The sequence below is a fragment of the Dendrobates tinctorius genome, unplaced genomic scaffold, assembly GCF_039654945.1.
Source record: "Dendrobates tinctorius isolate UK_male_01 unplaced genomic scaffold, ASM3965494v1 ptg000011l, whole genome shotgun sequence".
In the NCBI taxonomy this organism is placed as follows: Eukaryota; Metazoa; Chordata; class Amphibia; order Anura; family Dendrobatidae; genus Dendrobates; species Dendrobates tinctorius.
Window position 1 is genome coordinate 62,693,986 of NW_027361679.1, and position 12,391 is coordinate 62,706,376.

Below are 12,391 nucleotides of genomic sequence, written 5' to 3' on the forward strand. Positions count from 1 at the left end.
CCATTATATGAATATTTACTAACCACTTTATTAAAAACAAAGGAAAGGCTGGTAGGTAGACCGTGTATAAGCAACAAATACAAGGATAGCAGTTACTCAACACCAGCTAAGAGCATGCGCAGGAACACTTAGACAGAATGAAATGTTTTATATGCAAGCAAAATACAACTCGACTAACCCTTTCTATGCATAAATCAATAAAACAACATTATTGTCCCAGTACTTTAGTAATCATGTACTCGGAGCAGTTTTCAAAGTGTCTCTTACAGAAAAGGCCTTTTCTCCTAACTAACTAGACCTTTATAAGGCTATTTATATATGGGCATATATATTCAGATGTAAGATGATACTGATACATCTTGAAACTGAAGTAGAAGGAAGGTCCTTGTTGGGCTGAATCACAAATAATTAAAAACGCCACATTGAAGCACTTAGGGAAGCCCTGCGTTGGAGAGATCGGCATTCCCTAAGTCCTTAGGTATGGCCTCAGGTGGACTAGCCCAAGATGCTGTGTAGTTGGTTCAGAGAAATAACGTAGAGAAGCAGCATCCAATGCGGGTGAAAAAATGTACAAATGACTTTTATTAAAGCAAAGTTCTCCGTGGCTTTCAGATCTTCCTGCTCCCGCATGGCTGGATCTTGAAATTGAAATCAATAAAGGTAAACACCCTAAACTCCTGATCAATAAAGCCATTTCCAATCTCCCGACCTGCGAACAGTCACATCCGTTATTCCAAGCAATTACTTCGGCTTGGTACAAAATAGCTAGAATTGACAGTCGTAGCCAGAAACGGTCTACGTTACATAGAGTACCTATAGCATTTATTTACTCTTTCCTGGGTCTTACCGCACGCTATCAATGGGCCGATTTTAACATCCGAACATTGGGAGATATCTCGGAGGGTCCTAACCTTTTAAGTTTCAGCTCTATTAAAACTGTATTCAAAGTACCATCCTCCGCCTTCCACGAATACATGTTATTAAAAGAATACGCAAAGACGTTTCTTAACAAGAAACCGAGATTTTCAGAGGCGTCCTTAAAGATTATGACCAACCCAATGCATCGGATCTTTTGGGGACATAAGTTTATTTATAATTGCTTTAATAAAGATTCATCTGTAACTAAGAGTTCTTATATGAACGCTTGGGAGAAATCCCTCAGCCTTTGTCTCCTCAGAGGAGTGGGAAGATGCTTTTACGTTTTCCAACAATGCCACAATTTCTATGCCCCTTCTGGAGTCGCACTTCAAAGTGTGCTCCAGATGGTACTACACACCATCTAGATTGGCTCATATGAACTCTTCAAATTCTCCACTTTGCTGGAGAACATGCGGTTTCAGGGGGGACCTGTTACATGTTTTCTGGAGCTGTCCTACAGTGATGGCTTTCTGGTCTGAGATTTCCTCTACCATTATTTCTAAACTCACAGGTTTTACATTTACTCTATCACCTCAATTGGCCTTACTTTCTCTGGATACCAAATGCTTAGATAGAACTCTGCAATCTATTGTCCTACACATTTGTATGGTGGCTAAGAACTGTATTGCCTTTCATTGGAAAAGCCCCACCTTACCCAATTCTAGTTTCATAATCAAATTACTCTCTCAACACAGAGCACTGGAACTTAAATTTGCTTTATCTAATAATAGTTTCGGTAAGTTTTACCAGAAATGGTCTAGGTGGGACCAGGCCTTTCCACCCTCACTAGTCTAAATAGATCTAATAACCAGATTTTAGGCCTATGATATGTTACGTCGTTGCACTGTCTCTTTTGATCCGTGTATCTTTATGACTTTATGATACTGCTATTTGTCAAGGGATGATTCCCTTGTTTTTCAGGCTAAAATGTTGCTAGCCTTTAACTATATGTTTTGGTATGTATGTTCTGTTTTGAGTTCTCCTTCCCCTTTCCTTCCCTCTTTCCTCGTTCCTTCCCCCCCTCCCTGCCCTTCCTTCTCCGTCCTCCCTACACTTTAAATTTAAAAACCCAATAAAGTGTTGGAAAAGAAAAAATGTACAAATGTTTATTCTGCCATTAAAAAGACATACAACGTTTCGACCACAATTAGACCAATTGTGGGTGAAACGTTGTATGTCTTAATGGCAGAATAAACTTTTGTACATTTTTTCACCTGGTTTGGATGCTGCTCCTCTACGTTATTTCTCTGGATTTTTTATGTCCAATTGGGTCCTTGGACTGGGAGCGTGCATCTCCTTCATTCTGAATGTGCTGTCGGCTGCTTTTTTTTTTGGCTGTGTACTTGGTTGTCCTCATCGAGTTGCCTTATGTCAAGCTCAACAGCTCCAGAGCTGCACCACCCTGTCCAGGCTTTCTCCAAGGATCCGCATCTTCACTTCCTCAGGACTCTCCTTCGACTGCTCCCAACCGCCACAACTCCACCCCCCCATCCCACTCCTCGCTCCAACTTCAGCCTCTACTGGCCAGATCATATATTACATCACAAATCTCCAACAATACAGTAAACTAGTTAACCCTTTTAATGCACTTGACCTACCCCTGCTAGAATAACAAACTTGTCAAATGTTGGTTTAGCAGCAGTGAAGGTTTGCCATGTACTTTCAATAGTTAGGCTGAATACCCCTTCTGCAATGTTAGGTTAATGCACTGGTACTTGAATTACTTTGATATTCTTAGTCTTTTTCCTTGCTGCTTTCAGAAGTCTGCTGGTTACTCCTGGAAAATGACAGCTATGGATTCTCAGCCGCCAGGCGTTCTTTAACAACTCACTGCTTTCTGGTAATGGGGAAACCAGCAGAATTCTGAATTTGACATTAGATGTTCCGACACAAGCTAGCCTACAATCCAAAGTCGGTGCAAGTCGTTTGATATTTAGAAAGATACTCAGCCTTTGCGGAACACATTTTGGAGTCTAGTTAAAGCTTACTTTATAGGAGTGAAATGTAGCTACAGTATTATATGCAAACACTAATTAGTATATTGCTCTGTTCAGTAAAGATGCAGTGCACGGCCTATGTTGTATGTACAGACACTGTATATGATATATGTATATGTGTTCTATTTTGTACAGCTGGAATGAACATGAGTCCCGTTTCTCGCCTCAAGAAAACATGGGCAAAAGTGAAGACTGCCAAGTTTGATATTCTGGAGGTATGGAGTGATAGTGTTATGGTTTTCATGGTAGGAAGATTATATAGAACACCTGACTACTGTTTTTGTTATGGTATCTCTTCCTGTTTTACTGATTGGGCTGCTGAAATGCAGTCGGATGGGTTTTCGACACCCTGCACACCCACCAATCATCTGGTATCCGTTCCGAAGAGAATAGGTGCTGATCTGCAGTCCTCGGCAGTGGGTGCTACAAGTTGAATGTAGCTGTGTTGTACTCCTCTGTTCTCTGTGTACGTCTGTCAGCCAGCGCCCACCAGAGCTAATAGCAGCTGACCATGCGTGTGCCAGGTGTTGGACCCCCACTGGCCGCATATTGATTACCTATTCTCAGGATAGGTCATCAATATTAGATGACTGGACAATACCTGAAATATATTATGTTTTGATAAACGTGTATCATACTTTCAGTATTGAAGTTACCAGCTTAAAAGGACGTTTCCAATATTGAAATCTTTTAGAGGAATATTTAGTCACTCAAATCAATATGAATTTATAGATCTCATAGTAACCATAGACTATGGACTTGGTGATCACCATTTTAATCTAGATGTCTTTTTTTGTGTCACTTTACAGCATCAAATGGATCCTTCAAGCAATTTTTACAACTATAGGACAGCCCTGCGAGGGGCAGCTCAAAGGTCCCTAACTGCCCACAGTAACCGAGAAAAGGTATGTTGTCCAAAATGCTGAGCAGACCCGCTGTCTGTGGTATGGATGTATGACAGAACCATAGAAGATCATGATCACACAGTGTCCTTTACTTTTGTATTACAAGAACAGGGAAGCAACCTTCTAGCTCACTTCATTGACCAACCAGCCAAATCCATTGCAAACGAAAACACTTGACCTGACTACCAATACGTATGGGATCATTAGCCAAGCGTCTGCTTACTTAATTAATCTTGGTTTTGAAACCTCCATTATTCCAATGCAGTAAGGAAGCATACCAGTTACGCTACAGCGTCTTACTCTAATGTGGGCCCCACAGTAGTGGAAATATAATTAGAAAGTTCAGATGGATGTGTTAACTCCAGCATTTCCTGTGTGCATCCTAAATTCACTGTATTCTTGTGCTGGTATTGGTAATACTAAGGAGTCGTCTTAAGATACTGTCACACTTAGCGATGTACCAGCAATCCCGACCAGCGATATGACGCGGTCAGGATCGCTGGTACATCGCTAAGTGGTCGCTAGTGAGCTGCCACACAGGCAGATCTCACCAGCGACATCGCTGGGGACGGGGGTCGCTACTTACCTGTCACACCAGGCGATCCTGCATCCTCCCGCCCGGCTCCACGCGTCGCTCGTCGTCACAGCAGGAAGCTGACGACGAGAAACAGTCCAGCCTGTTCTCGCGCGATCAGCGATAACCAGCGGGGGAGCCGGTCGTAGGTAAGTATCACACACAGCGATATCGCTAGCAATATCGCTATAACGTCACAAGTTATAGCGATATTGCTAGCGATATCTCTTAGTGTGACAGGCCCATTAAGTTAGTCTCTTGGAAAAACTATTTGTCTTTTTATTCTGTTTGTTTCCCCGTTCTTAAATGATGATTTATTTAGATATGCATATATAGCATTGCATGCAAGTTTAGATATGTTGCTCCAAGTGTTCGAGCTAAATTAAAGGTTATATGCACCACTTTAATTGCTTATAATATCGTGGCCATTATTTACTTACTGGAAAGTGGCAAGGGTGGTTACATAAAGGGCCACCTACACAGCAAGGTAATCGAGAGCTAGCGTTGATAAGAAAAGGAATGCTTGAATGTGAAAGGGAAGCATTGAGAATAAATATGTGAATTTGGGGAGGATCAGGCTTTTTAGTAAATTTTTCCTTCCTGTCCACAACAAAAAAAGATCTCTCCAAGATCCCCTCCTATGTGCTCTCTTACCTTTCTCCCCTCATACATATCCCTTCTTACTTTTTTCCCTCTTCTCTTTTCTATCCCTATTCCAAATCCTGATACTTCCTATGTTTGTACATTATTGTTTTATCCTTTTGCACCATTATGTGCTTTATCTGACTTGTTTACTTGAGTTGGTGTTTTCATTCCTTCAATACTCCATAAAAAGATAATTGAAAAGAAAAGGAATGCTTGTTCATCAGGTGAAATGATCTTGTATGTAGTGCACAAGATCGTAGTTCTTGGCGGTTCATCATCCTGTGTAAACAGGACTCGCATTGCCAAGAACTATAGCAGCTTTCAGCTTTTTCCCAGGTACATGTACCACAGTTTTACAACCTAGGTTGTTGAACAGCTGAATTACACTAGTTGATATGTGACAATACCTAGTTCCGGTATGTAGTAAGTGTATTCCATATACCATACCACGGATAGAGTAGGAGCCATTCATATTTTATGCTGACATACACATAGGCCTGTTTAGACTAACACTTTATCACTTAACGAACACGTCATCCTGGCAACTCTGCTTTTTCCTTATAAATATAGTATCCATCTTTTACCAAATGGGTTTTATCATTACAAAAATGCTGTGCCCATGCATTTCTCTCTTGGAGTTTGGAGATCAGCCAAGTACCTTGCTATCCCGCATCCATTGAGGAGGGGGCTGCTCATTGGTGTCTTGCTGACCTTGTTCTTGCACTAAATGTTTAGCATACACGTGGATGGTGTGATCAAAGGACCTGTTACAAAATATTCTATTGTAATGGGTTGTACATTTCTATTTATTCTCTCCGTCTGGGATTTCTTGTTGGATGTGAAAAGGATCTGACAGGTTATAAGAAGTCAGTTGAATTAGAAAAAAAAACAAAAACTTTTGGCCTCTATACATGCCAAGAAAGTGTAAGCTTGCAATTTGGCATTTTAGATAACTTTAATTTACCAAGAAGAAATCCAATTATAACTGTAGATTAGATGTATGTCTCTTAAAATGGTTGTCAGTTTTCTCTTTTTTACCTGTCAAGCTGTCCCAAATTGCAGGCCAGTCATCCCCTGACTTCTAGGCCTATTGTCCCAAACTTGTGTTGCATCCGGTGGCCTTATGACCACTCTCCCTTTCATTTTCTTCACATCGCAGCATTGGCAGGGAATCGCCTCTCACACCGTTCAGTTTTTTGCTCTTTCTCCTTGCGAGGAAAGAAACGCTGGAAAGGAGTGTCAAAGACTAGGGAGAACAATGTCTATGCCAATGTTGTGTTGACAGGGCAGTGATGTGAAGGCACCATGCTACATGACAGTCGACATGATACACAGGCAGCACTGCCACATGGCGGCTTTTAGAACCTATTTGGAGAGTTGCTTGTACTGCCCCTGAGGAACAACTTTACAGTTTGCTCAGGAGCTGTGATAAATGAGGATTCAACATTAATCCTCATAATTGGATGAAATGTTTTATTAATACATATTTTATTTGTAATTTTCCTCTCTAGATCGTTATCCCATTCTGCAGTTTGCTGATTAAAGACATTTATTTCCTGAATGAGGGCTGCACCAGTCGCCTCCCCAATGGTCATGTCAATTTCGAGGTATGTACCTAAGATTTTGAGTAGCCCGTCAATGGGAAGTGACTAGGATGTGTAACGTTCCTATTTTGTAAGAACGGTTCCCCTGAACATGCCAGTTTGTTACATTATGGGCTTGAACGCTATGATCGTAGATGGAGAATAATGCATGTCATGTTTTCTTCAGAAATTCTGGGAGCTGGCAAAGCAAGTCAGTGAATTTACAGCCTGGAAGCAAGTTGAGTGCCCGTTTGAAAAGGATCGAAAAATTCTGCATTATGTCCTGACTGCTCCTATATTTAGTGAAGATGGTACGTGTTCTTGGCAACACTGACTACCGCAATTTATAAAGTTTAGTTTACTGAATAATACTTTATGGTATCCTGAAAATAATAGCCCCAACCTTGTAAGATTTTGTTGTGTATTTTATGGTTCTTCATTGTTAGTTACCTATAATTAGGGTTGATCGAATAGCTTCGGATATCTCCTTATCCAAATAGCTATAGTGCTTACCGAATAGCTGCACCGGGAACCCGGATGCCTGGAGCGCTCCCGATCAGCTGTTCAGTACTGCAGCTGCATGTGTTGTGGCTGTGTGACAGGCACAATACATGCATGGAGATCCTGCTTGTTGGGCTCTCCATGCATGCATGGACTGTGCCTGTCACACGACTGTGACACATGCAGCTGTGGTGCCGAACAGCTGATTATTGGGAGTGCTCCAGGTATCTGGGTTCCCGAGGCAGCTATTCTGAAAGTGCTATAGCTATTTGGATAAGGACTTATCCAAAGCTATTCGATCATCCCTACCTATAATCCATGTCAAGTGATACCGTTAATTGTAGATTGATTTCAGTCTTCTGAAGATTCTTCTGCTGTTAGTAGCTAGACTTCGATATATTTATGATTGTCCATTTTAGCTTCTGTTTAGTATAGTATGTGTTCTCATGAGATATGTAGAATTCATTGCTCCTTTTTCCCTTTCACCTGTAGGTCTTTATCTGGCTTCATATGAGAACGAGAGTCCTGAGAATCACATTGAAAAAGACCGATGGAAAACTCTGAGGTGTGTTTCACATCCCGCACCATGAATCAATCAAGGGTGCATTTCTGCTACTTTAGATACTCCTATTCCAAAAGAGATTGCTGGATTCGATGACCAAATACTGACTCAAATTGTGTTTTTAATTCTTATTTATCTTTAAATTCTATTTTATATGTGTTTGTAATCCTTAAATTTTTGTATTTCTCTATTTTATTTAGTGGGGTCTTCCGTTTTTGGTGTTTATGCTCAGTTTCTATTCTAATGAGTATACACTTTGTTATATTGTGGGTCTTATCGACTCATCGATGTACTGTTTAATTAGCATATATGCGTGGGTAGCTATATATTTTTTTAACTTCTATTTACAATCTTTTATTTTTCCAGGTCAGCAATTTTGGGCAGAGTCTAATGTATGAAGTCCCAGCCATGAAATGACCATTATTTCTGGACACATTTTGCACTGTGGGATTTGAACGATGGGTGCATTGCAAGCAGCTGAGGCTTTCCGCCGGAGCAGACGTGAATCATGACCGCTCGAGGGCAGGCAGATGAAATGAATCATAACTGGCTTGTCTGCCTAGCCTGCTTAGGACAAAACAATCACTTGATGTTTCACAGTCACCCCCAGCACCGAGTTTTATTTCTTCAGTCGCTTCTAGATTCTTCACTGGGTTTTAACATCCTGCTGATCACGCCTACCCAGCTGTTTCTCCTGCATTACAAAGTAACACAGTGCTGTAATACTCGTAAGGCAGAAGGTAATATGACTGACAACCACACGCTGGCCGGGGGTCCTAACCTATTAATGCTGAACAGTTAATATGTGGTCTAAAGCTTTAGTTTACCGCTGGATGGTAAACTCAACAGTGGGACTCATCGGACATTTATTACTATTAATTTTGGAAGTAATATATGTTCTAGTCCAGAGCTGAAGCCTATTAACTATGGGCTACATCGTAACACAGTATATGTGTGTATAGACGAGAGCGGTTTACAGTATTTTTCCTTGTTTTTGTGATTTGCTTGTATATTCTTTACCTAGGATCATGGAACTTTCTTATTTATTGCAGCAAGGTCTGTACAGAACATTTTGGTACAGAGCAAGTTGTGCACTGAGTGTATAATGGGCCGAAGCTATTTTCCCCCAACATTCCTCCCTCTTTGTATTATTGCATTTTTATACGTGAGCTTTTTACCACTTTTCCATTTTTGTCCTACAAACACATCATCTTCAGACATCAGCATTTATTGCCCGAGAGTCTACATGGAGGCACTGGAATTTTGGGAAATACGTATGCATGTTTTCTTGAATATCTGGCCTGCAACGCATCGTAACGGACTGGATGCTTAGCTGCCGTGAAGAGCCGTTTGTGGTTTCTCAGAAAGAAAGTCTCTATTTTGCTATGGACTGACAAGTTACTGTAGTGTTAGAAATAATATTAATGCAGGTTTGTATATACAGATGATCATGTCTGTTTGCTAGTCTTCCTCTATTGATGTGACGGTCCTGTGACAAGGACAAACAGACCTTTTTACCTCGTACCTCTCCTCGCAATGCGTGGAAGCATCATGACAGTGAAGTTCTTGGTGTCTCCTTTTTTTCCCCTTCACTGATTGATAGGTTACTTTTGTGCATGTACTGTATAGGAGTGCTAAGAACGGTGAAGTAGACAACGATAATAAATGTGATGATATACACGCTACATTGCAAGGGGGGGGAAAGTGATTGTGTTTCGGGATTGTAATAAGGCCAAGGGTTAATGCATTCAGCTCCAAATATATCTTGTGTCTGGTTTCGGCTGCGTCGTACGAGACAAGACATACGAGGGGACTCCCTAATTAATTCGATTGTGACCATAAATGATAAAACTCATTTTAACTAATTTACAGTTTCATTTGAGAAATGAAGCTTATCCAAGTACAGGCAGATATATGCCATGATAGGCGGCTAACATATATAGGGCTAAAAGAAATGTCCATTTAGCTTCTGCTGGGCTCTATACCGCAGTAGACCTTTTTTATGCAGAGGTATACAGGAACAAATATGGAAAGTGGCATGTCATAGCTTGGAGGTGTATGTCAGGCAAAAATCCAGATGTATGCATCCAATTGAAGTCTCAGACATGTAGAAGTCCTCCACTCCATTGGTATAGACGCTAAAAGAAGTTTTACAATTAATCAGTTTAACATCCAATTTCTAGGAAATGTCTCTCTGGTATTTCTTAGACATTTGTTAGAATTTGCATAATCAATTTTAAAGATGTTTCCCGCTGCTGGGAAATGAGTATTCTGACAAGCAGCTGCTGAGACGAGACACCGGGCACCTCCTTACTACTTTGCATGAATACATTTAGCGGATCCCTGGTGAAGGGTCACGTCTGTGCACTCGAGTGAAGCACAGCGGGCGTTCGTTTTTTTTTTTTTGCATCAGTGTTTCCATCTTGGGGACAGAGATTCTCCATGTAGAGAGTCGTACAAGCAATATGGCATATCTGTCATCATCTGTGTCCATTTTTACTCAATACGCTCCTTATGACTATGAGGTCTTTATGTGCCGAGAGATAATGTATTCTCCAAAGTGGAGATGAAGCTCTGCCTTATCAGAAGAAGATGTAGATCATTCAGATCTGAAGGTGAAATATATGCAATAAGGAAAAAGGCAGCTCTATAAATAGGCCTTGTACACTGAATAACAATATCGTCCATGTGGCTAAAAATGCATAAAATAAAGCCTAACATTATAAAGCTAAATACAAGACCTAACAAAATGCCAATATAAGTGTTGGGGTCTAAAATACCCTCTATCTCATCATAAAACACTGCAAATATGCTGTCATAATAAACTCAACATATACAAAAAATAAAATTTGTATTAGATATGCAGATCCAAGATAAGTATACCAATTGGAAATGTGCTCGAATTATATCCACGAAGCCGCATGATTCGTGGCTGTTCGACAGGCACAACACACGTGGGGATTCCCTAACAAACAGGCAATCGCAGCCGCAGGGACGCGAACATATTACTCGACCACACCTGTCGTCCTCGGGCAACACGATATCCGAGCACGTTTGCTCATCACTCACGCCAATAAATTAATCTAGCAGTAAATGCATAAATGATAATAAAAATTGCAAAGTATCGTGAGAAAGTCATGTTCGTGATGATACGTGTGAGATTGCCTCGTACCCCCTTAGTCTCCTTTGGCAGCTCCTCCTTGCTTGTTTTTTTGTAGTATTCATTTTGGGAATATTTATTGTTGCATTAATGCTTGGTATACTTTCACTGTATTTTATTTATTAGTTTTTTTACCCTATGCTGTGAAGTGTAGAGAGTGGACAGCTTCCCAGCGGAAGCCAGCTGCAGATTAAACAAGTTATAACTTTCAGTCACTTCCGTGTTTTCCAAAACTTGTCGCGGAGACTATTTTGTGCGTTTAGGTTCTCTAGATGGGGATTGCTTTTGCACATTATGTGCACATACCCTTCTTTACTTTTTTCAGTGCTGCTATACTTGCTTCGTATGAACCTGTAGCACCTCTTTTTCCATACTTCATGGGTGGTGCCCGCTCCTTATTTTTTTCTAAAATATATACAATATTGAATGGCTTTGACCAATACTTGTCAGCAGTTTTTGTGAAATGTATAACCTGAGCGTAATTCTCAAACGATCAGTATAATGAACACCTACTTCATGCAAACAGTAGTAAAACCTTAGATGCCTGAGGCTTTGGCTTTCATAGGGGTAACATAGAATTAATAAGGTCAGTACAATTCTTTTTTTCTTTTGTATGGCATCTGTATGATGTTTTATGTAGAATGAATCTGTGAACTTGCCTAATCAATGCTGCACTTTTTAGGGACTAGATAGAATACAGGCAACAAGGGGGCAAGTCATCCATCGGCTCCTTATTTGCCAAATCAGAAGGCAGTATAGTGGGTACAATTTGTGCCCTATGGCTCTGCATAATCGGGGCATCTGTAGGAAAGTGTACTCCTTATCAATTGACAAGTTCCTTTTAACTTTTTTAGCAATATGAGGTTGTGACCATATTGTGGAAAGAGTAAAAATGACACAAAATCAAGGATACAGGTAACATATCTTCTCACTACCAATAAAATGTATGGTAAATGAATTGTGACCAGGCCAGGTAAAGATGATGAAACATTCCCCATCAGATAAAGATGTAATATACCCTACAGCAGGTACTATAGCAAAGGAGCATTCCGGAAAGCGAGTCTCTAGTTCAGAGACCGAAATGTGTGTATGTGTATAGAAATGTAGTGGATTTTGTCTTGCTTATAAATCGTATTTCGAGTTTATGTAGTTGATGCAAACTGTAAATAAAGGTGAACCACATTGTGTATAATGACTGATTGCTTTTTGGGGGGATTGTTCTGCATCCACATAAGGCAGATGGAGGTGTGGCTGTGAGAATTCTTACCTCCGGTTTCCAAGATGGGGAGCAGACAGGACCATTTGCATACTCAGCGGCCGCAGACTTGATTGCAGAACCACAGCGTTGGTACAATTCAAATCTTAGAACCTGGATACAGCACAATACTTGTGGGTACAATGCATTAACTTTCTCTGAAGGCGCTGGCACAGGTTGCAGTTTGGAGGTGGTCAAAAATTGATGTTTTCACAAGCCTAGTAAATGTGTGTCTTGTCTCACAGCATGAAGAAAAGAAAAATGGCTGCTGAGACCAAGTGACCTATGAAT

General features: G+C 40.6%; 1 protein-coding gene across 5 annotated transcripts in view; it reads left to right on the top strand.

Moving 5' to 3' along the window:
• The window catches only part of RASGEF1B (RasGEF domain family member 1B), a 675,372-nt gene extending 663,335 nt beyond the window's left edge, over positions 1 to 12,037 (top strand). For all 5 annotated transcript variants that reach the window (XM_073542935.1, XM_073542966.1, XM_073542950.1 and 2 more), the window contains 6 exons: positions 3,051 to 3,130; positions 3,725 to 3,820; positions 6,551 to 6,646; positions 6,810 to 6,933; positions 7,616 to 7,688; positions 8,052 to 12,037. In XM_073542935.1, coding sequence (XP_073399036.1) covers positions 3,051 to 3,130; positions 3,725 to 3,820; positions 6,551 to 6,646; positions 6,810 to 6,933; positions 7,616 to 7,688; positions 8,052 to 8,076 — 494 coding nt within the window. In that variant the 3' untranslated portion in view covers positions 8,077 to 12,037. The remainder of the gene's footprint in view (positions 1 to 3,050; positions 3,131 to 3,724; positions 3,821 to 6,550; positions 6,647 to 6,809; positions 6,934 to 7,615; positions 7,689 to 8,051) is intronic.
• The last annotated feature ends 354 nt before the right edge of the window (positions 12,038 to 12,391 follow it).